At 35.4% G+C, this 27414-nt stretch overlaps 1 protein-coding gene across 4 annotated transcripts in view; it reads right to left on the reverse strand.

The window, feature by feature from the left end:
* COL11A1 (collagen type XI alpha 1 chain) overlaps nucleotides 1–27414 on the reverse strand; it is a 132911-nt gene that overhangs the window by 88220 nt on the left and 17277 nt on the right. For all 4 annotated transcript variants that reach the window (XM_030279271.4, XM_030279273.4, XM_002186741.7 and 1 more), the window contains exons 3-5: nucleotides 25023–25236; nucleotides 22475–22637; nucleotides 9954–10082 (exon numbers count right to left, since the gene is read on the reverse strand). In XM_030279271.4, coding sequence (XP_030135131.4) covers nucleotides 9954–10082; nucleotides 22475–22637; nucleotides 25023–25236 — 506 coding nt within the window. The remainder of the gene's footprint in view (nucleotides 1–9953; nucleotides 10083–22474; nucleotides 22638–25022; nucleotides 25237–27414) is intronic.

Here is a 27414-nt window from a genome sequence, read left to right on the forward strand (position 1 = left end):
CATATATTTAAATAATACCTCTTTTACTTATATTTTTTTCAGGTGACCAGAACAGCAGAGGTGCCAATATCTGACATGAATAATTTCAGGTATAGGAGAGCTCCCAGCTCACAAGAAAACATGGCTATCTTCCTCTTGTTTGATGTCGAGTTTGAAAACCAGGCCAGCTCCGTGGTATAAATTCCCTGAGCAAAGCCTCACTGCTGTAATTTCATTTCAGATTCAGCTTCTGTAAATTGCTCCATGACTCTGTTTCTATAATTTTTATCAAATGAAGATTTGATACACAAACTTTAACAAGAGAAAGCAGCTTTAGAATTGGCTTGTGTAGTGTGGTGAGCATGATCTAGGGAGCCAGGAACTCCTGAGCTGTACTCTTGGCCATGCCAAGAAGATCCTGATCTCCACATTATTTGCACCAAGTACAACTCATCAGAACTAAGAAGAAAGGGCAGCTTTAAATTATCTTCCCACTCCTACCACGCTTGAAGCTACAAGAGCTGATTGGTCTGGCAAATTAAAGCAAACTCCTGGTTACTCTTTATGTGTCCAGGGAGCTAAAAGAAGGAAGAACTGTGGCCAGAGGGACAAGTGTTTGCTTTCCCTTTAAGAAGAAATATTCAAATGTGAATATTTCATATTCATGTGAACTTGTCCCGTTTGAAATCCCTCTCTCCTGTTACAATTCAGCATCATTGTCTTTAAAATGAAGAAAATATCTGCTTGTTTCATTATGTTGATGAGAAAGAGAATTAGTACATTACACTTCCAAATCAATCTAAGGATTCATAGAAGTCATCATTATCAGAAAGAAATGGACATGTCAGAAGAAATTACAAATTGAAATAGATCTCCATATTCCAAACTATATTCTACCATGTGACCAAAACACTGGTTTAACTGTTCCTGAATCACTTTAAAATCCTTTTACATGGGTTTCTATTGCTCCACTCCTGTGACTGCTCAGTCTTACTATGATCAACAGCTTTGCTTAAAAAGAAGACAGATTGTTTTCAGAAGGCAGATGCTTTTTGCTCAATTTTCCTTTGATTTTATTTCTACCCTTGCACATATAAACTGATCAGTCATGAGATTTGATAAACATTAAAAAAGGATGTAACATATTCATTCAAAACTATATTGTACATTAATAAGAGCACATCAAACTACATTTAAATAATGTCATTTTAGGTGGAGAATATCCTCTTTGTGAAGTATATGGGCTCTATGTATCTGCCTCATATAATGTAAGCAATGATTTGATTTCATCAGTGGCATCTTTTACATAACCAAAGAGTTAACAGTATCTATACTTTTCAAAACCTGCAGCATTTTAGACTTAATCATGGCAAAGTAATATGGAATTTTTCTCTCCGTCTTCAGCAAATTAAGATTCATTCCTAACCCAGTGAAGTCAATGAAACATGTTTGACCTATAACTAGTAGAGTTGAAGGGCCTCATGTGCAGCAATGATACATTTATAGATGTGTCAAGGTATAAAAACCCATTTTCTGGCTTGTGCAGTTCTGGAAGTGCAACTCAATACAGCATGTCTCTAAGAAGTGTGCCACTGGCACCCAAACAAGAAATGCAATGACAAGCTTCTGGGACACCATAAACAGCCACAAAAGGGAAGTAAAGGAAGAACCACATGGATAAAACAATACTTCTTGAAATAGTTACAGAATAGCATTGAAATTGCAGTATATATTTGGAAATTATAAAAATGTCTGCAAGTGATTTGTTTATCTTCTCTAAAGAAGTCCACACAAACTACGTTTATCTACAAGGAAAAAAAAATATTCAGTGGAATATATCTCTCTAAATTCAGTCATTCCACCCTAACAGTGGTAACAAATACCATACTTTTAAATGCTTCCTCAGCCAAACAAAATGAATCAAGCACTCTGCTATGCAATTTTTATTGAAACCCAAGCAAAAGACACTACCTATGTTAACTAACATCCAATATCTTAATAGGGAAGTGGAGCAACATTTTGGAGAGAACTATCATGTTGTTAGCCAGATTTACATTTAATATGCTGTTAGGAGTTTGTTTCAGTAACATATAGACACACAGATTCCTCTGTAGTAAGCATTTTAAACCTATTCTGAAACTGGAAGCATTTATTCCAGCAGTCACTTTGACCAACTGACAATTAAAATATAACTCTGTGTCTGTCAGTATTATAACTGTTTTGCAAGTCTCAGTGGTATGGCTTTTCTCAAGGTAAGCTGAATGGCTGTGCTGAATGGTGCCAACCACATGACTAATAAAATTGCCACAGTGGATTACAAGTAGTTTTTCAGAGGCCATAAACTAAACAAAAATGTAGATTGGGGAAAAAAAGGAAGGAAAAATCCCTGAGCCAAGTATATTAGTATTAAAAAAGAAAGTAGTGAATAAGCTGATATTTATGCTAAGAGGCCTAGTTCAAAAAACCAGAAATTTATGAATGAGAACTAGAAAACATACAAAAAAGCACAAGTATGTGGACAGATCTATTGCATCATGCATAATCACACAGTAAATACTTTTGGGTATTGTGCTTCACTCATTTCTGTTAAAGAAAGTGAAACTTTCCTTATATGCAAAATATGATCACAAATACAAGAGTATATTTTGGTTGCACTGATATGCAGGCATGCAGAAAGAAATAACAGGGATGGATGAAAAGAGGGGAATGACAGTTTCCATGCTGGAGTCAAATTACTGCCAACTGTTGAAGACCTTCTACTTTAAGAGCACAGTATCAGAGGGGTATTACAAAAATTCTCAAACTTACAAGCTAGGACATGCAGCCACTATACCAAAACCATATTCAAGTAGTTTTGAAATCACTTTGTAGTCCCCACTGACACAAGGAGAACAAGTGAAAATACGTAGTAGCCTAAACGTTCTACAAGCTAAACTTTATTCTTAGCAGCCCTTCCTTTCCCAAGACTTTTTTTCTGAAAAAACAGCAACTCTCATATTTCACATCAGCTGATAAACAGAGAATATGTTTTGTATTGAGCTCCAGGGGTTCCTGCTGCAAAGAGTTAAATATAGATGCAAAATCTTCCAGGTGTATTTCCTGAGGCACAATCTGTCCAGATGGAGGAATGCATCTCTACACCCCTAGCTGATGTAAAGATGCACTTTAGAAATATGATTTACTCACAGAATGATTTTACCAACTTGACCTGATGAAGGCTGTTCCCTGCTTTTAATATGACACAACAGGACTAGTGAAGGATCAGTCAGGTAAATGAAGACTAAATATACAAACATGAGGGACAGATTTCATGGCTTAGGCACCCGCTGTGAAGCTGGCAACTCAAACTTACCCTGCCATTAACATTATCCAGTTAAGACTAGATAGGCACATACCCCTTCTTTTTCTGGAGCTACACAACCGAAAGGTCACCTTTATTAGATGACCAGACACAGGGGTATGATCCACTCAGTTTCTCCTCAACACACCTTGAGGAAAGTTCCTTTACATTTTGGATACCGAAAACCCAGGCCCTGCTGTTAGTTCACAGAAGTTGGGCAGTTCAGAGATATCTATCATAGTTGCTCTACTAATCAAGGAAAGATAGTAAGTAGACTCTTGAATATATAGGAGAAAGGATCTAGAATTTCAAAATAAATAAGAGGTTAAACATGGCAAGGGATTTCAGCTAAGAGACATCAGGTAACACATACTTCAGATGTGATGCAATTTTCTTCCTCTTGCTTTTCTTTCTTCTCTAGTAAGACCACCAATAGTTACTAAACAGCTATTCTTGTAATGAATATTGCATATGACTATTTTCTTACAAATGAAAGGAAGAATGAAACCTGCTGCTTTTTGATGGGACAAAATGTTTCCATTATGACCTCATGCTTTCTTTACCAGAGTGATTATATTACACTACCAGATCATCATGCAATTCCAATTAAAGAGATGAACTGTTTTCTTCATCAGATGAATTTTAGAAACAGAGGATCAGCAGTCTATTTGAACTGGGAAATAACCCAAATATTCTGAAGGAAACCTTACTTTTGAAACCAATTCTTCTGCTATCTATACTCAAAAAACCTAATTTCCCATTCCAAATGTAGATTTTATCAATTTTTGCTTTACATTTCCAAATAAAAACAATTAATAATCTAAATCCTCAACCACAGAACAGTCATCATCTCAATTTTTCCATTTCCTAAAAATTATGGTATATCATGTATAAGCTAGAGGCAAAGATGACGGATGGCCTCTTCTACCATAGAGTCTTTATATTGTTCATAAAAGTGACAAAAGCAAGGAGATAAAAGGAGATAAGAACATTATCTTCAGTCTCCAAAGATATCCTCTTTCAAAAGGAGAATAATGCTCTAGTGTTCTTTATAATGTTACTCCCTTATATAAAAAGTTTATATATCTGTGTAAAGAAAAAGAGATCTAGGAAGATCACAGTTTTTAATATCAGCTAAATTAGCTAACTGCAGTTCTAAAGGTAACAATAAGCATAAGATTAAACATAAAAATAATCACCTTTCTGCATTTTTCAGAAAACTAGTCTTTCTGACCAGTCAAACACCCCAAAGGACACTAAATTAACATATTCTGAAAGGATGCTTGAAGCTTCCAAGTCAAGATATTTGGGGGCTATTTGAACTTTTAAAATTAATTTACGAAATTAATTTCATTAAATGAAAACATTTCATGTCTCCAAATAATCCATTAGTTTGAGATAGATCCAAAATAAATGAAGCTGAGTTCCTTTGGAGAGGCATTTCTTCAGCAGAAGTCAGACCATGTGATTCACTAGGTTACAGAATAATCTTCCAAGAGGAGATTTGAAAGCCTGATAGCTGATTCCTTTGAAAAGACCTGAAGATGCTCCAGAAAATATACTGCCCAACATCAAGGATGATGAAGACTGGCTAGGTCTGTCACTGCTCTAATTTCTGTGAGCTGGCAAAGTATATGTGATTGAACTGGAAAGGAATTTAACATTTCCATTTATAGTAAAAAGGGGTTTGAAAACAGGATAGAGGCCAAATTGTTCACAAGGTATTTATAAGAAATGCATAGGTGTGTATCTTTAAGAAAAGCAGTGTTGATAGTTTTAAAATATAATTTCAAACCCATATGGGATCCTTAAAACCAAGTCATACATTCAGTGTGAAAAAACCCAGATTCCTGAACTTCTAGGCAACACCTTTTTGCGTAGTGCCAACCGCTGAGGTCATCACTGGCAAGATACAGAGATTTATGGCTATCCACAAGCAAGAATAAGGAAGGCTGATGCACACTTCAATTAAAACATGTCTTAAAGATGAAAATAAATGACAATAAATAACAGAGTAAAGTGTATGGATATACACTATTAATCTACTGCTCTCCTGTTTTCAATCTGAATGAGACTTAGTTCTGATGAACAAATCCCAGGGGAATAGAAGCATTCAGGATAGGGAGGGTTCTGACATGCATCTATCCCAACAGCTCAGCCTGAACTGCTCACACAGAGTCCACAGTCCTGGCCAGCAGCCAAGTGCAACACATTCTCCAGAGCCTGAACACAAAAGGTAGTTAGAGGTTGCCCAGTTAAATAAGTCTTGTTTAGACACATAACACAGTCACTTGGGTCCAGAAAGGGACTGACTGCATTAAAATGGAAATATAAAGACCCAATCAGGTCCAAAGCTTACATCTTGAAATCCTCAGGTCACTCATTATAACAAAGGAGAAGTGAGGATGCAGGAGTTGAGGAGTTGACCTTGCTGAGGGAGAAGAATGTCATGGGGGAACAGGACAGCACAGCTGGGTAAGTCTGCAGACAAGGGTAGAATTTAAGATATGTCCTCCTTTTCTAGGCTGATGAGTTCTATGTCTTTATTCACAGCCTGCTATTTTTGTGAATCCCACTATGACACGTTTGATTCTTCCTGAACTTTGTTTAGGGTAAACTTGGCATTTGATTCAGGCATGAAGAGATCCTGTAAGTAAAAAGTAGGCATTGAAATCCTCTCTGTTGAACCAACCAAACTGCAGTTTGAATGTGATGCAAAAGAAAAAGAAAATGCAACAAGAAAAAGGAAATCTCAATGCAGCACTTAAGGTATAATTAATAAAGACAATTTGACTAAAAATCAGGGTCCAGTAAATTTATATGTGAGAGCACAGTGAAGGTTGTAAGGCCTTGAGAAAAACTCAAACATTTTAAAAAGCAAATATTTCATTTCTGATGTTGCAGTGATGTGACATGCACTCTCAAGCTCATTTAATGGAAATTCACCACAATATATTTCATCATTTCTCTGATTCTGTGATTGGTAATTATTTTTAGTCTAGTGAGGTCTTAGATCCTTCCCAAAACAAACACATAGGTAATTCCACCAGCTGAACTGGAAAGAGGGCATATGGTGGAAACAAATAGAAAATGAATGATTTAAATCAGCACTGCTATTGAAAGAAATGCCCCCAAACCTAAAATGCTGGATCTTTTATTTGCTCCTTTAGAGAAAGAAACATTGCCTAGAGCAATAAGGATTGCATTCAGCTAAACAAAGTACTTATGCCCTTAAACCAGTATCTTTTTTACTTAAATCCTTCTCTCTAGATGCTTCTTTAATGGTCTAACAATATCCAACTTTTCAGACAGAATGCCTTCCTAGGCTGTGAGCTTGCCAGGAGACTACAAAAGTGTGCAATTTCAAGAGAAATCCTATTCTTCTTCCTAAATGCAACTTCACAAACCTAATTCTCTATTTTATTGATGAAAAGTCAACCACTTCCTTTGGGTTTTGTAATCAGTGCTGGAAACACACATTAATAGGCTCTGAAATAATGTAATTTATCTTTAAGCCAAGTATCAGTTTCGTATTCTGGATGCAATAATTCAAAGGCTCAGAGACATAATGCCAAAAGGGACTATTAGACCACCTTGGCTAACTTGCATACTTGAAGACTTCAAAACTTCCTACAGTCACTCTGTAACTGAGTCAACTAAAGTATGAATAACATTTCCCCAAACTTTCAGAAAGGTCTCTATCCTTGGCTTGAAGATATCTAGAGATTCATCATTTTGGTAATTTGTTCCTTCTTTCCTACAAGTTTTCGTAGATATTTTCCTAACTGAAATTATCCTTCTTCTCCCTCCACCCCATTTGTCTATGTTTTCTTTTTGTCCTGGATCTTTGCATATGGTAAGTAAGCCACATATGTGATGATGCAGTCTATGTTTCAAGTGACAGCATGCAGAAGTAGTACTGTATCTGAATTCTTACTTCTTTATTTGCAAACCAAAACATGCATTGTACTATTTTAGGAAAACTTTTCCCCTTTTTTAACAATTAGAATATTTTCTAGCTAGTGCCCAACAAATACTTTCAGATTCTGCTGGTTTAATCCAGACTTTGAAGACACATCCTGCCTAGCCTTTTGCCCAGTTTTCCCTCTTCCCTCTTCCTACCACAAGAGTTTCTGTGAAAACATTGAAGATCAAACCATGAAACCAATCAAGATGAACAATAATCTTTCCATGTTGCTTTTCAGCATGATTAGTATCCCAGATGGGGACAATCTGCTGCAGATGAAAGGTTCTTCTGTTACCACATGCATGCAGACTGTTATTGCAGTGGACTACTGAGTTCATCATGTTTGCCCTGCAGTTATTTCTTTGGCTTGTATGTGTGTAACATTGCGCTCAGTTGTGTTCCCATCCCTGCTTACTGCTCTGCAGTATTGTGGCTCTGACAAATTTTAATGCCATCCATTTTACACACATTTCTGTATTTCTAGCACAATTACTAAGAAACTCCACTAAAAATTCAATTTGGTGACAGCTCCTTGTTGATAGTAATTTCTGAAACAAGGCACCCATATTCAAATCTCTTTGTCAAATACATTACCATACAATACTTTTCTCTAAAAAATTAAAATATCATATATGGACAGGTCAGAAGCTCTGCAACAGTCTAAGTCTATAAATTCTATCAATATCACTAATCAAAGTTCTAATCTCCTCAAACATTTAATCAAACATTCTAAAACAATTAATTTCCTTAATGACTAGCTGCAAATGTATTTTTATATTTTAACATCTTATTTAGTTTTGCAATTACAGTTTACAAAAATCTGCACTATCTTCTATAAATTCTTTCAGTACCAAAATAAAGCTTGTTTCATTTATTTCCTTAAAATAAATTTTCTTTGTGATTTGACAGGCTGCTTCTCAAAAGATAACAAAGTAGCCTGCCTCAACAAGCTGTTTTTTTACTATTTAGCAGACTATTCTATAATTCTATAAATTTAGTCTGCCATTTATTCTATTTCATATTTATTACATTGGTAGCATTGCTAATGCGATTATTTTAGCTCACTATTACACATTGAAGAGATCTATTGACTTCACTGGGAATATTTATGCAAAGTGACATAAAGTCATGGAACACAGCAAGGAAATTTTGTCTTAGGTCAGAAAGCTAAGCAAAATAATCCAATCACCACTCTCAGCAAAAAATTAAATAAATAGAAACAGCAGTTCTCCATTTTATTAATCATTGAGTGCTCTTCAATTTGTTTTCAAAATAATTTTATGTTACACTACAAATTAGGATCCTTGATTTTACATTTTTCTCTGTAGGTACTACCACAAACTATGTGTGTTACAAAGAGAGAAAAATAGGCCTTTGAAAAACACATTAAAACACACTAAAACCAAGAGGAACAAAATAGAAGTAAATCCCAGGAAAATCCCCAAGCAAAATTTAAATTTTCTTTGAAACTTAATTATGAAAAAAATATTTAGATCTTGCTATCTTTTTTGTCTTTGAATAAATTTCCAGCTATATGTTTTCACTCTGTTCTGGTTTGGAATATGGAGATCCAGGTATGCAGGCACACGGACAGGAGGTCCTCTGGGAGCCTCCTGAACAGCCCAGACCCCACACACTGTAATGCAGTGTAAGGTCCTCTGCCTGTGTGTAGGTGACTTGACACATCTTGAACTACTCCTCAGATGGAATGGATGTGGGAGGGAGTCCCCCTGAAAGAAGCTCTGCACCCTATGGGTCTTTGTCCCCTGCTGACATAATTTTCAGTCAGAATAAATAGTAAGAACAAATAAAATTACCATGTATTTAGGAAAAATTCAGTCCCAAAACAGGCTCAAAGAAGACATCTAAGAACAACTCAGCAAGTTTTTAATGCTGATCTCTTCAGCAATCAGTAGTAACAACCAGTCAGATCACACATGGTGTGCATACAAGCTGTCCAGAGCCAAGTTCAGTTATGACTTGTTATGTTTTGGAAAAGCTTTTCCCTTTAAACTGTTCAATGCAAGTACTTAGAATGTGTACAGCCATACATACAAGTGCTCAGAGGTCTAATCTGAGGACCTATATTGACCTGGGTGAATTACTCAGTTTGTGTCTGTGAGAACTGTCTACAGTGACTAATGGTTTCTCGAAATATCTTTCATGCTTCTGGGAAAAATTCCTACTCTGTTTTGTCCTTATTGGTGGAACAGGCTGAAATACTTTTGTGTGCACGTGCATTTGTGCATGCAGCTCATTAAAACAGGGCACTTTTAACAGGAGAACTTTACAATTGTGGGATACTCAAAGCTCCCACGTCTTTCAAGTGTGGCATTTGTTGAAATCCAGCATCAGTAAAATTATAAACCTACACAGGAAGAATAAATATGCATAAGTACACAAACTCATACTGCCATAATTTTTAAAAAAGAATTACAGTTTAACTACACTGAGAATGCTGATTGTTCAAATACAACCAGGGTGATAGGTTCCTTCAAATGCTTAACATAAATGACTGGACAGCGAAAATGAATGCACTCCTGCAACCTGATTTCCTCACCTCTAGAACAATAAATGCCATTTAGCTGGAAATGTTCCTTGGGTAACTTTTCTCCAGTACAACCACTAATGTGTAATAAATCCAGTAATACATGACTGATTACTCACCTCATCAACTCGAGGATCTTGAGCCTGAGCAGCATTGGGCACTGGGGAGTCACAGTCTGGGCTATAATGCTCACAATAGTCAAATGCAGCTCTGGGATCAGCTATAATCAACAGCTGCTGGATCTCACCCTGCAGGAAAGCATATGCAGATTAAATAACAAAACCAAAGGTAGTCTACAGTTCATCAGGAGTACAGAGTTCTCATTCAGAAACCAGGCACATAATACTTAGATATTTCCATCTGTGGTTATAAATAACATATCCACTTAATTTCTGCTGCTATAATGGAAAGCAACTATTGTTCACACGGCAAAACAATGCAAATTAATACCAAATGGACTAGGTGCAAAAATCTGGCTTAAAATCATGTCTGGTTTTGAAAGGAGAGAGTGAGAAGGTGTAAGTTCTGATCTGTGATTTTCATGCTGTTTGTTTACTTCTACACTGGGAATCAGTCTAAATTCCTAAGATTTAATTCAAGGCACTTCCTATTACCAGCACGCAGCCCAGCATGAAAGTGATCAACAGTATAATTATGAGTCTGCATCACACATGCAGTCTCAAAGGAGACAATAAAAATAAAATGAAATGAAAAGAAATGAAATGAAATGAAATGAAATGAAATGAAATGAAATGAAATGAAATGAAATGAAATAAAATAAAATAAAATAAAATAAAATAAAATAAAATAAAATAAAATAGTCTGTACCAGAGACAGTTATTTAAATAAAATATAATTAAGTGAGAACTGTGTAAATACACACTATAAATTGTGTTGGAAAAAATGTAACTGCTAAAAAAATGTTGGTTTTGACTTTATTTCCATATATTATGCATAAAAACAACATCACAGAAAGAGACCCACTATTCTGGATAATAAAAATGACTCTGCTGAGATCCCCTACAGAGGGCTTGTATGTTTATCATTTTCCACAGAAAGCTGTCTGCTATCCTCTGTATTTCTTAACATAGTGGTACTATTTAATAAGTATTAGGTTAATTTCTGCCAACATTTCCACTATAAATTTTCTCATCCAGGAGCTTCTTGTGCTCACATAAAAATAAGTTTGTTGGAAATTGGCACATGTTCTTGGTCAAAACCCATTAAATCAATCTCTCACTATTCCCCCACAAGGGGGTGATTTTTAAGATTTATATACTTCTAGCAAGATTTTTTTTTCCTTTTACCCATAACAGGGACAAATTAATACCTTTGTTAGTATACCTGTTTTGTCTTTAAAGACAAGATATCATAAGTGATGAAAATCTATGGGTGGGAAAACTCATAATTCTCTCAGCATTTCCAAAATCACTTTACATCTATCATAACAGTAACCCTTAACAAATTAAGAAAACTGGAAAGAGTAAATAATAAGTGTAATAATAGTAAATAATAATAGTAAAAATAGTAAATAATAATTGCAACATTCCTTCCTTTCAAAATGAAAAAAACAGAGACATAAGCAAAATTTCCTCAAACTGAAACAAAAAATCAAGCAATAATCTGCAATTTTACTAGTTCTACAATTTTTTTACTAATTTTTCAGTCATAAAGTAGGAAATAGTTTCATAGTACATAATGGCTATATTATGTGTCTGCTTTTTTACAATACTCTAAGCCCACTTCACTTTTATAGACTCACATGTGTCTCAGATTAATTTCGATTTATAATATTTTTTTCTAAGCTACCAGAAATAGTACAAATGCAGCAGTTTGTTTCTCTGTTAGCAGTTCTGGGCTGTCTCCTTTATTTTCTTTAGTTCATTAATGTTTCCTGATTTGGACATCTTACAAAACCTACTACACATAGAGAAGAATTCTGCCCTTTGATTTCTTCCATGACTCCCTCAAGAGCTGGAGTGATTTGAGAGGTTTTGTACAGTCACTGTCAACCTGAGCTATGTATCCCCGATCTCCAGCAAAGTGTTTCCAAAGTGCTCTGCCCTTTCTCCTTCACCAACCACATTAAAACCAAGTGAGGCAGAGGAAAAAATGAGAGAGGATAAGCAACTGTAAGACAAAAGAGGTAAGTGACCCTTTTGAGCAACCCAGAGGTGGATGTGCAGAACCTCCGTCCTCATCCTGCTGAGTTCAAGTCATGGTCTTGCTCTTTGGCCCTGAGCATTCCTGGCTGTCTGAGGTGCCTGGACAGATCTCCGTGTCCGCCGAGTGCCAGCCAGCGGGAGCCCTGCCCAAACGGCTCCTGAAACTACTGTTTAGTCAGAGAGCCTAAGAGAACACAGGCCCAGGAATACAGCCAGTACTCTGGAGCTTTGTGCTGGTCTTGAATGCCATGGAATTTTGGCACTGAGTTCTGTTGGACTGTGTGTTTGCAAGAAGCGCTCGGTATGCTGTTACCACTTGGCTTAAATGTGCCTAAATTGGTTAAAGCTGTTCCTGATCCATTGACTGCATTTCCCAGCCCCGCCTGTCTGCCTGTCATGGCTCCACATAGATGGAGGCCCTCAGAAATCCTACACAGAATACATACATTTTTACAGAATACATACATTGCTACTGGCTATAAATGTGCGAGAAGTTTACTGAAGAACTGATTGATTTTACATTTGGAATCCCAAATGTTAATTTCCCTTTTTTTCCTCCAAGATGTGCTATGAAAATATTTCCAGTAAATTATTCATTTTCCTTTTCTATTTTTTGTTTTTATTTTCTGTCTTTGCTAATTAAATTGTTTCTCTGAGTATTTTGTTCCGTGAAGCATTGGCTGTACTGTAAGAATAGTTCAAGAGTTTTTCTTTCAGATCAGGTCAATCACACCAGCTCACAAAGTGCCACAGGCATTACTGCAGATTTCATTATTGTGATTTAGTTACCATTCTAAGATATTTTTTTGACAAATCTATACTCTTTCTCTTTGAAAATTTTTCACGGAATTGCGTCAGACTTTATAAACACATTCTTTGATTTTAACTGCTTGACTTTGTGAGACCAAAAGAGAGTTTTATAACGTTCCTTGCAAATAAACTACAAATAATCTGGTCATATTTAATGACCTGGAGTCATAAATGAGGCACATAAACATCTACCTGTACAAGTCCTGAGAACTTTGAATTATGGGTTATTAAGAATTCCAATAGCTGACCTGTAAAAAAACACTGACGTATCTAAACATACATGCATATGTCATAACATTTTTCTTATATGAAAATTTCAGGAACAAAGGAAGTCTCACGGGGTAGAGTGATAAAAGCAAGAAAGAGAGCAAAAATGGAGAAAGAAAAATAGATTAAAATGTACAAATACACTTGATCATCCTTAAAGTACTCTGAAGAGTGCATAGAGAAAAAAAGGAAGTACAAAAGCCTATGGTCTATAGACTAGTTCTCCCTTCTCTGCAAAACTATCATGAACACATCTGTTGACAAAGACTGCTCAGGCAATTTCGAAGTTGGAAGTTGCTATCTAGCATGTTATAGAAGTAAAGCCTTCCAGATCACTGCTGAGCCAGTCATCCAGCATGCTTTGGTGTCAGAGGTAAGAGGGATGGCAGCAGAAGACAGACACAGAGAATGTGTGCTGAGGTATACACAGCCACTTTTTCATACTAATCCCTGTAACAAACTGCCCGCATAACTCACCTCAAAATGTTCTAAAAGCCTAGCTGACCTTTGAGAATCATAAACTTCTGTCTTGTAACAATTTATTTTTTCCTGGATATCCCTTAAAAAAATGTATTTTAAACAGTGGTTTGTCAGATATTTAATGTCACTTGCTAATTAGGGATAAGAAAGATGAATGCTATATCTCAGTTGCCCAGATGTAGTGGAGAACATCCAGCAAGGTATGCTATATAACATTAACTGTACAAGTACTTCGGAAGTAAATTTTAAATCTTAATATTTAGTTTGAATCCTAAATTTTTTATAGAAAAAGGCACTACGTTGTTTTCAAAGCAAACATATAACTCACAAAGGCAATGCACAGTTTAATAATCCATTATATTATGGAATAAAAATAGTTAGTCTATGAACATTTTCATTCCTCTTTATTTCAGGGGTATGCTCATTATTAAAATCAGAGACTTTTGAATCAGCCTTATGGTTATATAATAAAATCTGCCTGAGCCAAGGTACAATATCTTGTTCACCAATTATGCCTAGTGTGAAAACATGGCACAGAAGGATTCCTTCTAAGAGGTACTCCACCAAATAAGTTACTCTTTGCAGAATCCTCCAAGAGTACTAAAAGGAGATTTTTTGCTTGAGGAACTACTCACTTTGTTGCATGCTAGAGCAAATGTGGAGAGCCAGGCTAGAGAGCTAGAAGGAGAATATGCTCAAATCAGTAGAATGCCCACCTGCTGGAACAACTGCACACAAATTCACTCACATCAACTGTTCTACTACAAGGAACAGCCCAGCTAAGAATGAGAAGCATGTGCTGAATTCATTCATTGAAAATTCCTCTGTGAATCTCACAGATATTCCACAGTGACATCCTGGAATAAGAAAATTTATGTGTTTGTACACTTCCAGGACATGCTGAAAAACTCAATGCAGTAATGCACAAGGTGAGGTATCTGCACTGGAAAAATGGCTTTGATATGAAAACCAGTGCAACACTAGAAAAATGCAGTGTTGAATGCCAAAAAAAGAAATAGAGATTAAATTTGCAGGAAAGCAGTAAACTAACAAGTTCTCTTTCCAATTTTGGCTACATCTTCATGTAATTATTGCCTTAGTTAGCCTCGTAGTAATAATTGCTACATGTGATTCCACATTTTTGGAGTCTTCCTTAGATTCCACAGCAGAAATAGGAACAAAGAAAATGTCCAGTTAGATATGGTGTCAGATTTTCTCAATGATGTTAATCATCAAGGGCCTGACTAATTATTGCTATATCAATAAATGCTAATAGCTGCTTATTACCTTAATTGACTTCATAAAAAGTTTTAGATATCTGTCTTGAAACATTCTCTTTTCCTTCTAACAAGATAATCTTACTAATGCTTTCTAAATATAGTGCATTAGAGAATTACAACCATAAAATAGTCCATTTGTGGTCTATTTATTACCTAAAAGATCCTATCATTGAAAAAAGACACCTCTGCTATCAACAGCCACATCATTAAAATGGCAAAAGTATGGATTCATTGAAGGCTGTAAGGGCCTTGGACGAAGAAACCAGTGCAGAAATTACTGTTTTCTTCCAGTCCGTAAAATTTTAATGGTCTAATTGTTCTCTAGTTCCACAAGAAACTAGTTCAGGGGCAAATTTAGGGATATCTCTTCTACAAGAATTTTACTAAAACAATAACCCTGCCAGGTGAGTTATTTTGTCCAGGGAATAGCAGGTAAGCATTACTTCAGAAGCTCTGCAGGGAAAAACAACAACAATAACAACAACAACAACAAAATCCCAAGCAATTACCTAAACTACTAATTTATATACTAGAGGTTCAAAAATACTTCCTACAACAAGAGTGTGAGGGTTAGAATTACCAAAATACATCTTCTTGATTCACACTTGATAACATTAGTACATCATGTTCTTATAAGGACAATTAGATTTTAAAGATGTTTTCATAAATGGTGATAAAAGCAAAAAAAAAGTAGTGCTCGGCACTAAATCAACTCAGAAGAACAAAATCAATATCTTTCATTTTAATATTATGGCTAAAGCATGAAATTACAAAGTGGATTTTTCAGTAGATCAGCAGAAATCAGTAAAAATATCCCAACCTGGGTATTTGTGCCAACTTTCTCTAATTAGCTATGTGACAGTACAGCTATAGACTCCAAAGAACAAAAGTCTAGACAGCACAGATATTATTGCTATAGAATTTAGAAAAACCTGCTGCAGAATTAATTTAATCTTCCTGCAAAGATTTGAGGGATTGAGGAATTCCAGGAGCTTTTAATATAATATTCCATAACCCAGGTCCACTGTATAATGTAGCTGGAGAAAGATATTTAGAGCCTGCCAGACTGAAGCACTGTAAAAGTAATAAATTGTGAAAGCAGAATACTGCACAGGTCAAAATTTCCACAGAAATCAATGTCTTCTGGATTCTTTGAACAACATGATTATAGAAGGATAAATTCAGCTTGGTTAAGAAATAGGTTGATATGCCAATTATAATTTTTGATCTTCCAAACATAGCTGTTCACAAAGTCAACAGCAATTCTTGGGCGAGAGACTAGATTTTACTCCAATTCCTATGCAACAGTAAATGTACATAGACACAGGCATGCACGTGTGCCCAAGGACATCCTATTTTCTAGATAAAAGATCTACAAATCTCTTACATTTTCATGTATTTTTGAAATCTTATTTACATATGTTATTTAAAACAGAAATGTATTAGACACAATAATAAACGAGATTATAATAAATATGTTAAATCTTTCGAAGCTGATGCAGCATGCAGCATTTTTTGACCCCAGGTTGTTCATTTTAAAGGTAATTACAGACAGTTTTGTTAGATGACCATTCCTTTGTTTCTTGGGAACATTCCTTCAAAATGAACTTGAATTCTAATGAATTACCACAATTTTGTCTTCTTCTTCTCTCCCCCTCCTGATTCCAAAAATAAGAAAGGGAAACTGGATTTACTTTTGTTCATTGAACGTAAGTTTGGAAATACTATAAAAAATAATAAACACAGATCACCATTCTTTGAGATAAAGAAAAATAAAGTAAACCAAAACAAGCCAAATAGAAAGCTTTTGTAAGAAACCCTGATTTTTTATTAGGTGCCTCTGAAATGAAAAAATTGTCTTCTTTGCTTTACTTTTTTTGGTGTTCAGTTTCTTTTTACTTTTCAGTGCTCAAGCTGCCCACTTACTCCGTTGTTGATACCTAAAACACTGATTCTAAGTATTTTTGCCTGGAACATTAAACATTTCTTTTTAGTGTGACAGACAGTCAGTGGGTCAGCAGCAATTACTGCATTACTATCGGGGGAATGATTTTGGCAGTGTGTCCATGAGTTGGTGGTGCAGCCCCACAGGGCAGTGTGAAGCAGAGGATACTGAGGACCCCTCTTTCACACTCCATGCTGGGGGACACTTTGGGCTGGCTGCTCTGTTCTACTTGAGCTGTAGGGCAAATCTGAGCAGCCAGGAAAGGTCTACTCTTTCTGCTCCTGTCTGCACTTGCACTCTGGGGCTTCCCATGCTCACAGATATGTGAGGGACAGATCCTCAGCTGCAGGCTAACCCACATTGCTGCCAGGGCTCTCTCAGTCTATCTCCAGCTGCTCCAGCTTGGCTATTCCTATTGCTTTAAACAGGAATCACGTGCTATACACAAGTGCTTTATTGCTTTTTTCATGAAAAGAGATTAATGTCTAGTATCAGAATCTAAGCCCTTTATTAACAAGTATTACTGCAAGGATTTAATCTATAAGATCTGTGCTGTTAAAGTTTCCATGGGCTTTAAATGCGAGCCTTATACAAAAGGTTTTGTCTCGTTATACTCGTTTCCAGCAAAGTGCCTAAAAATTATGGTATTGTCTGTTGTGTGGACTTTTGAAGGAAAGAAAGATGTCTATAGGGAAAAATCTACATAAAGACTCTGTTAGCTATTAACTTATTATAAAATACTTATAAAAATCTTGGATTGTTCACACCAACAGTACCAAATGAGGAGTGACAAATCCTTAAAGCTGGCAAAGAATAAAAAGATCCCTATTATTTATAAAACATGTAAGCTACAAACATATTTCAATGGATACAATTCAAAATTCCTTTACTAGGTGCCATGTACCAGCATCTAACTAATTTTTTTCTTACTTTTTAATTTTTTTCTTTTTTTTTTTAAATTTGAATTTTGGGAATTCTCTTCTTTGCAGCAAGCACTTACAAAGCAGCTGTTCTTGCAATATGTATTTGAAAACACAGAAGACATTAATTTCAAAAGACATATAACAGTTTGAGGAATGTTTTGACAGTCTTTCAAAAACAAGCATATACAAATTAGTTCCACTGATATCAAAAGATTCACTTCAGTGAGCAAGGGCTTAGCAGTGTAAATGAAGGTCTCATAATTTGGCAGTTAATAATAATGCAGTTTCTAGACAGCATAATTTTATTATTTTAAGATGCATTTATGGTTTATAATTTGCTTCCCATCATTTGTGTGCACCTGATGCTTAGTGCTTGCTGAATTCACTATCTTGTTTTTAAAAACATATTGATTTCCATATTAACAAAGCACAATGTCATAAAATCTCAGATTAGCAATTATATTCAGGAATGAGCAGCAGGCAACTCCAAATTGGAATTTTCTCACACAGAACACACAACTGCCCACTAGATTTATAAAACACTTTAGATAATTTTTTCTTGCCTTTACAGCTAAACCAGAATCTTTCTGACAGCATCACTAAAAAAAAATGCCTCTTAGCTTTAGCACCAGCAGTTAAAGTAACCAAAGAATATTTTCTAGTTTGGAGATACAAAACCAGTGAATTTCGAAGTTATTTATCTTGTTCTCAGGACACTAATTGGCCCTTTCCTTCTTTCAGTGATCTATCTGATCTCTGGACACCCAGTACGCTTATTTATTCAGAAATTATTGATCATCATAGGAAGGTTATGTCATGAGGTCATGTCACACCCATGAAAATGTATGCACTTAAAATTTGCCAGTGTGTTATAACATATTCTTGTGTTACTGCCAGCATCAGAACAGAGGACAGCTACCTAGAAAACAGAGGTTAATATTAAGAACAAAAATAAAAGAAAAGAAAATAGAAATGGTCAAGAATTTAATTTAGTTAAATCTTGTATTACAAACTTAAAATAACACAATTAGAAAAAAAGAAGAATATTTGAGCCACTGGGATGTAACATTATTTTAAAGTAAGTGTGGAACATTCCTCAGAGGAACAATACTTGTTCTGAAGCTTCTCAATGAATGATCCATGCAAATATGTTAGAGCAATATGACTGAAAGAGTATTCCTCTTTCAAAAGATACAATCAAGTCGTGCGGAGGACAGAATAATGTAATAATACCTGTTTTGGACTCATTTGTATATAGCTGCTCTCAATGGGAATGAGCTACCTTAGAGATGCAATGGGGTTTGTTGCAGTTGTGTTCTGGTGCACACATTGGTACAAGACCAAAAAGAAACCATATCATCTTCAGTTAGTAGGTTACTGAAGAATAAGAGTTCATTATATGTATCTACAGGTTATTATTTCCACATTTTAAATTTCCATTCAGTTTGAAGAGACTGAAGAATGCTCCACTGTTCTTACGACCAAAGCATTGGCTTATTATGAGAAAAATATCACTATTACCCAAGATAAGATGACCTCTGTGATGCATGGATACAATATTAATCCTTCTGACACTCTGAGCAAAAGGTAATTGTTTTTAGGGGCTTCCTACATTTAAGCTAACAAAGGCTGCAACTGTCATATGAGAAGTCTGTAGTAAACAGTTTTATGTCTTAAATAGTTAAATCTAATGTCATGACTTCTGGAATTTCCTGCCCACAAAATAAGATACATTGTGTTATGTGTATTTTCAGTGACTATTGCGGTCTCAAGGTACAGCAGGGTTCATAACACAGAAATACTAACAAGGAGACCTGTGAAATCACAAAAAGTCAGTCTGAGCTGCCATGAATTAGAAAAACAGAACATTTAACACACAATCATGACACTTTCAAGCAGGGATAGAGTTCAGGAAACAGCACCAAACTTTAGAAATTGTAGCAGCAGTAGCTAAGGGATGGATAAATTCTTGTTAATAAAACAAAAAGAATGCTGTTGAGAGAGTAGAAAAACAGAAGACAAACTCAACATGAACTAGATTATGTTATGTTTGGCCAGATTTAGGACAGAGGTCACTTGGCTTGTTCACCTCAGAGTAGAAGAGACAGAGGTGAGACCTCATTGCAGTCTGCAACTTCCTCGAGAGGGAAAGAGGAGGGGCAGGCACTGATCTCTGCTCTGTGGTGACAGTGACAGGAGCCAAAGGAATGACCTGGAGCTGTGCCAGGGGAGGTTTAGATTGGGTATCAGGAAAAGGTTCTTACCCCCAAGGTGGTTGGGCACTGGGCTCGTCTCCCTGGGGAAGTGGTCACAGCACCAAACCTGACAGAGCTCAAGAAGCATTTGGGCAATGCCCTCAGGGACATGGTGTGACTCCTGGGGTGTCCTGTGCAGGGCCAGGAGTTGGACTCAATGATCCTTGTTGAGTGCCTTCCAGCTCAGGGTATTCTATGATTCTATTATCCACTAAAAATGTATATGGCCCAGTATTTTTTAAACTTTGTGGTACATTGTCATTTTGAATGCACATTTTTACCTACAGATTGAGATAATTGAACAAAGGTATAAATTATTCTATGGTGGCTGTATAGTAACAAAGAAAGCAGAAGCCTATCCCAAAAGCAAGGATTGCAAGCTTCTAATTTGAGTAAGAGATAAGACTTAACCTAAACCCCCACCAATTTCAAGAACAGCTTTGTAAGACTGTAGGTGATGTCGCTGAATAAAAAAGAAGAAGAGAGTTGCGTAGGAAAACCTAATCACTGAAGAAATTCAGAAATGTACAGCGGGGCTAAAAAAGGTAGAAATGTTGTGCTGTTCTCAGTACTGAATCTTACGATTCAGCCTCTGAACTGACCTTACAGACAGCTGCACAATTTCTTTTGTAAGTCCAAAGCCTCCTTCTTAGTGGGTCTCAGCTGGAATTGAAACACTGACTTGCCATGTCAGTGTACTATATGTCAGAAAAAAATCTGTCAGAGAACCAGCTACACTACTTTCCTTTTCCCTCCTTCCACAAGTGACAACACCCTTGGAGCAAAGTAATTTTAAGTCATTCCTACAAATTCTGTAAAGTTATATCCTTGTATCCATTTTGACTTCATGTAAGTTTGACTTCAAGAAAAATGCAGGGTTATTTTTGATTTTCAACAATTAATCTGGTAATTCTGATTGAAGTGCTAATTCCAATTTGCTAAGTTGTGTCTTGATCCAACTTTACTGACTCTTTCAACAGTTGCACAAAAAACCAATTACATTCTACCACATCCCTTCTCATCTTTTAAAGTAAATGATAAAAAAAATATCTCTCTTTACACACATTTAATAAAAAATTATTTCCAAAAAGATATGTACCATTATTTCAGCACCTCTGAAACTTCCGACAGATATTTCTATTTAATCATTGTGCTGAGTTAAACAAATCAATCATCAATATTTATCTATTGTGCATTTCTCTGCTTGAAAGCTTTTTAAATGGCTACAAACTTTGCAAGAACTAGACAGACCCTGCTGCTTTAGCTTCTATTATAATCTAAAATCACATAGAAACACTAAAATAATAGTTTATCTAATTTATTTTTCTCTGAATTCTTTTTTACTTATGCATATTCACATTGCACACATTTTTGACAGTTTATTGTCAAACACAAATATTGAGGAAGCTGGTTTCTCACCTAAAAAAGAAATATAAATGAAAATTTAAAGTAATTATCCCATGAGGAGACCAAAAAGTCCTTGTCACATTCCAGACAGAGACAACTGTGGAATTCGTCTTCAAACAGAAAATAATGTTCCTCAGGTGTGCAAACTGCATTGGGGCCTACAAGTGAATCGGGCTGCAAATACCAAACATATCATACTGCTTGATCCACTAAATCACTCCAGAAATTTCCATATTCAAAAGGCCCACAATTCATCATGTCCATAGAAAACAAAGATAACAATGTTACAATCTTACATCCAAAATTCCTATTTCCCCTCATGATACCTATGCAGCTTCTCAAGCATATGTTCTGCTTGAGATGGGGACATTTATACAGCACAGATGTTCTGTAGATGAAATAACTACCAATCTGTAATTTCTTATTTTTCATTTTTAATTTAATTTTTAATTTTTTTTTCAATTTTAGCCATTGTATAACAATGTTATAAAAGAAGTTTCATAATTAGTCTGTAAAAATAATTATTGACATAAGAATTCTACCCAGAAAGGCCTCATGACTGGCATTTACTTGCTTCCTTAAAGACATTTTACTCTTCATATATGTACTTCTTGGCCAGTAAATGATGGAAACATATATGTCCTTATTGCCAAAGTATGTTCCATTTACTGGAAAGAGTAATAGGTGGGATAAACACTATAACAGATTCATATTACACAGGAAACTTTCCAGGTCCTTCTCCCCTGCTCTCAAATACTGTAAGCACACACATATATCTGCAAATGTGGGGATACACAGTATCATACGACACAACTTTCCCTGATTAATTCTCCCAAATATATCAGGTATCTCAATATTAGGCAGAAAGACAAAAAAAGCAACTCCCTTCCAGATACAACAAATAGGGCAGAAAAATGCACCAAATCTTCCAACAATACTCCTCCCTGTTTTACTTCTCTTTTATTTCAGCCTATCCTAACAGGTTCTATAAATCAAAGTTTCTACATTATACCAGCATTTGACCTAGAAGATTATTCTTTTTTTTTGCATTAAGCACCTCACTCAATACAAAAAAACTCAATACCATTTGTTCGTTATTGATTTGTACCTCAAAAACTTCTTCATCCAGAATCCTGGTTCCAAAGACAGTGATGCCATTGGTGTCCACAACTGTTTTGTCACTTCGGTCAAGCGGTTTTGTAGCTTTTTTGTTACAGTCAACAATCATTGTAACACTCTTTTTCTCCACACTGATAGCTACTCGATGCCACCTATTAAAAAAAATCAATATAATTTGACGGTAATTTATGTTTTTAAAACTAGGTCATCATGTTCTTATCAAATCAGTTTATAGGAGATGATGCACCAATTAATTCACAGATAAAATTTAAAATGTCTCCTTTTCTTTCTTACTTCTATACATACAAAAGTGTATGAAGTGTTTTGACTAGTTGCTGTATAGATTTTGTCCCTCAGCACAACGGGGTCTGATCCACAGCTGTGAACACCCTCTGTAAGGTGAAGCTCAAGCTGATGCTCTCTGCAGCTTTAACCAGAGAACATTACCAAACTCAAATTAGATGTCAGTGTGCAGTTTACATTTTAATAGATTGAACAATTTGACAGCAAATTCTTTTTTATGAATGTGTTTGATTTTCCAAATTACTTGTGTAAATATAAGTAACCCAGCAGGTTATTATTTACAATTTACAATTCACTATTTTTTCTGTGTGATCAACTGTCAAAATTTTACCATGTTCTTTTACATATTTGAAGGTATTCCACAGCTATAGAGATTTTTCAAACACATACAAACAGTTCCAACATAGATAGTTTTCCAGATAAATATATTTACAAATACTTGACACTATTCCTGCAACAATAGCCTTGCCTACATAATATTCACCAAAAACTGAATGAAGTGATTCAGAGTACTGACAAATGACTTTACTTTAGAGACATTTGAGGATAAAGTTTTGTATGTTTTGCCCAACTCTACTTATGTTCTTTATGAGACTTTATGAATAATCATGACAGACTACAAAAATTTTGTGAGCCTCTCTGCTATGATAAATGTTTAAGAACAAAAGCAGACCACTCTGTAATCCACCATGGAGCAAAAGGTTAAAGAATGTTTAATAGACCAGGGCAAAAAATGTCATACTAATGATGGGTAAGAGGAAGGCTGGAATAAAATTATTTTAGTTGGCATTTGTGGCATTATGGTTGCCTAAATCAGAGAGAAAGCTTAGATCATTGTTACAAAGAGTGTCTATGTATCAAAAGGAACACCTTGAAGCTAATGGAATCTGACTGCTAAACAGTATCACTGAGCCAGAACTGTAATTCCATGTTTTCTCTGGAATGCTGTTAAACACTATCATTATAAAAGCAAACTGGCCATGCATCCTCAAGCACATTACACTCTTCACACTTTTTAAATATATCTCAGTTTGAGATGAAGATTGTTGTCCTAGATCCTTCATAAAATAGCTGAGTCAGAAGAAAATTGTTAGCTTATCTTTTGAAAGTGTGTAGAAGCTGAAAGCATAAAGTCATAGCTCACTGTGCCTAGGATTGACTCCAGTTGATTTAGAAGTTGTATAGTCTCAGTGTAGGAAATTGTACCAAACTAAGTTTGTTTTTATTTCTTCATTTTAGACAGTTTATCAACACTTTAGATTAAATTTTATGTCAAAGCTTTGTTATTTAGCAAAATTCCATTAAAAAATGCTGCTTTTTAAAAATCACTCCTTCTACTAGGGAAATTAATCAAGTCTAGGTATCATCATAAAATTTCATTGTCTGGTATACTAATATAGGCCAAGCAGACAATTCTTTTTTTTTTTCTTTTTTTTTCTTCTTTATTGCTTTATAAACATATTTCATTATAGTTCAATTTTTTCCCTTCCTCAGTGAGTTGTGTTCTTTTGCTTTAGTAAAATTTATTTCTGTGTATCTCTGAAGACTGTGGTTGCTCCTCTTGGACTGCAGTACAGCAAATAAAATGCCTTTGAAAGAATGAATGTCCTTTTACAAGAACTAGAACGACATTCCCAGAGAATGATTGCTTGTCTACAAAGCTACAAAAAACTAACAACTACATTACTAATGCAAAAGGTATTTGAGATTAATTCCTTTACTGAGGGTGCAGTATAAATCCTTATTCTTTCCTGATTTCCTTATACTTAGGTATCTCAAGCTATTTTATTTATCTGCTGCTTTGGCTCTGTATAGAAGAAATTCTATACTGTCTTGTCAACTTGTCTTCATGCTGCCTACCACCTTTAAGTGGACCATATATTTCTTTTAGTGAGACTATTTCTTGAGACTTTTTGAAAACAGCTTCTTTGTATATTGCACAGGAAGAATGTTCATAGTTTAGTGGGGTTGGATTAACTTCTATGACTATTTCCTCACCCTTGATTTATAAAAATGGCAGAAAAAGTGGTTTGCTTCATTTATAGCTGTAGGAACCATTTGGAGCTGGAATTGTATTCTGCTGCAAAGCTTCTCTAATTTTATACTACACAAGTTGAACTAGCTAGAATCTATGTTACTGACATATTTAAATATTTAAGGAAAGTGTTTGTAAATAGATAATCACATATACAGTGGTCTGCAATACGTTCTTACTTTTAAAATTTTATACTTACTTGCCATCAGCAATGTTGACTGTTCTGAAAAGAGGATAGTCTTCTGGGGCAGGTTTTCCATTTTGGTCTTCGAATAGGAAGACAGGGGATCTACCTACTTCAACACCTACTTGCTGAATTCCTTGTTCATTGTAGATAGACAAAAGGAAAGACTGAATACCCTTTTTAGGTTTTACTGTCATTAATATTGAAAAATCTTCTGGAAAACCTCCACCTGTAAACAAAGTGATATATACAGCTATAAATTCAGAAAAGATTAAACCATTTTTCCACTTTTTCTATAAGCACATAGGATCCAACACACAAACTGCAGGGTTTTCTAAATCTCAAAAATGAGTACATAAAAAATTATATTACTAGCATTTTCTGTGTCATTTTTTTCCTTTCTGGTCTTACTTTGATTACTGAAAGGTAAATCTTAATGGCTCTTAAAAACATAACTTGTAAAACATACAATCACAGAATGATTTGTGTTGAAAGGGACATTAAACTCATCTCGTGCCGCCTCCTGCCATGGGGGGGATGCCACACACTAGACCAGGTTGCTCAGGGCCCTATCCAAGCTGGCCTTGAACACTTTCAGGGTTGGGGCATGCACAACTTCTGTGGGCAACTTGTTCCAGTGCCTGATCAGTCTCTGAGTAAATAAATTCTTTGTAACATCCAATACTACTCCTCTTATTCTTTAAAGCCATTCTCCCTTGTCCTATTGCTATCTGCCCAAGTAAATAGTCCCTACCCCTGTTTTCTATAAGCCCCTTTGAGTACTGAAAGACTTCAGAGGTTACTGAAGGCTTAGAGGTTACTAAAAGACCACCCTCCTCCCCTAGCGTGGTATACTTAGAACCTTCTCCAGGCTGAACAAGCCCAGCTCTCTCAGCCTGTTTTTGCAGGAGATGTGCTCCAAATCTATTGTGAATTCCTGTAATAACACAAAGTATGAAAGAACCATGGTAGTTTCACATTCACTGCTTTCTTAATCCATCTGCTGTTTAGCAACCTTCTAATTTAAAAGTGTGCACTACAATTTCACTCAACATAACAAGCATCTGTGCCATAGCAAAGAAGACTCTCCAGTACTTCAATAGCCCTTGATAACAATTTATTTTAGTTTCTCTCTCACAGAATATGTTTGAGTCCTTCTGGAATTACAATGTGCATAACATTAACCAGTTTTCTTCAATAGGAGATTTAAGCAAAATTAAAGAATATTATTTTCACTTATTCCCTGAGGCTTTCTTTTTGAAGTACAGATGATGTATCAAACACTGTTTCCACCTTTACAACTAAAAATAAACACAGTTAAAAGTAGATATAGTTTATAAAGGAAGTACTGAAGTGCTTCTCCTGTTGAGTCTTGTGGTAAATCTGCATTTCACTTGATGCAAAACTCTATTAGGTTTAATAACAAAATGTATAAGGCTGAAATTCTAAAACTCAGAATATGCTCTGGACCCATGTGGCTTCAGTTGTAATTTGACAAGAAATGGATGAGAATCTAATTATAACATTGGCAATGAAGGTAACTGCAGCGTTCTGTGCAGGAGAGTGGATAAAGTGTTCTTAAACATTTTAATATAATAGTAGAACAAGTTTTGATAATAATATCTTGTGGCTTTCGAATGAATTAAAGCATATAAGAATTTATCAAACTCTGATTTTGGAATTTCTTCTTCTGACAGAGAAAATAGAAGATTGTTTCCAAGACAGGTATTGTGGGAAAGCTCCAAAGATTCTAGATTCTTTATTGAAGACACATTTTTACTTTTTGAATTACAATGTGTAAACAAAATGTGTAGAATTTCCCTTGCTCTTTAAATTACATACTACCCTTGTAAACCAGAACCCTCGGTCTTACATTTTTATTTATCTGCTGCAATGATACTTTATGTGCTTTCTACTTCTTTCGAACTTTTTAATGGAAGCTTGTTGACACATTGTAGTAACATAGACCGTGTTTATACATCATTTTGACATCTTATTTTGAAGGGATCAAAGCTCAACAGGTAGGAAACATTTACTCTGGTGAGTCACTGGTTAAATTTTTTCATGACAGGGTAAAGTACATTAAATTAAACTGTATCTTATACCTTCTAATGTCATAGCAAATAGATGATAGAAAAATTGAAAAGAAAGAAGACAACTGTCAACACAGGCCAAAGAAACTATTAGAAAAGCACTGAGTACCTGCCCTATCTGCACTGTTAATCTGAAAGATATGTTGAAAGTGGTTGAAAGGGAGGTGGTAATAATTCAGCTTGCCTTGGTATGTGCTCTTCAAACATGTAACACATACGGGAAAGTGAACTGTTTAGGAAAGGTGACAAAGCGAGTCATGTCTCATTTCAGTAGGTTTTGTAATCGCTGCTATGACATAATATTCCCAATGTTT

This window comes from Taeniopygia guttata, chromosome 8 (genome assembly GCF_048771995.1).
Source record: "Taeniopygia guttata chromosome 8, bTaeGut7.mat, whole genome shotgun sequence".
Classification (NCBI taxonomy): Eukaryota; Metazoa; Chordata; class Aves; order Passeriformes; family Estrildidae; genus Taeniopygia; species Taeniopygia guttata.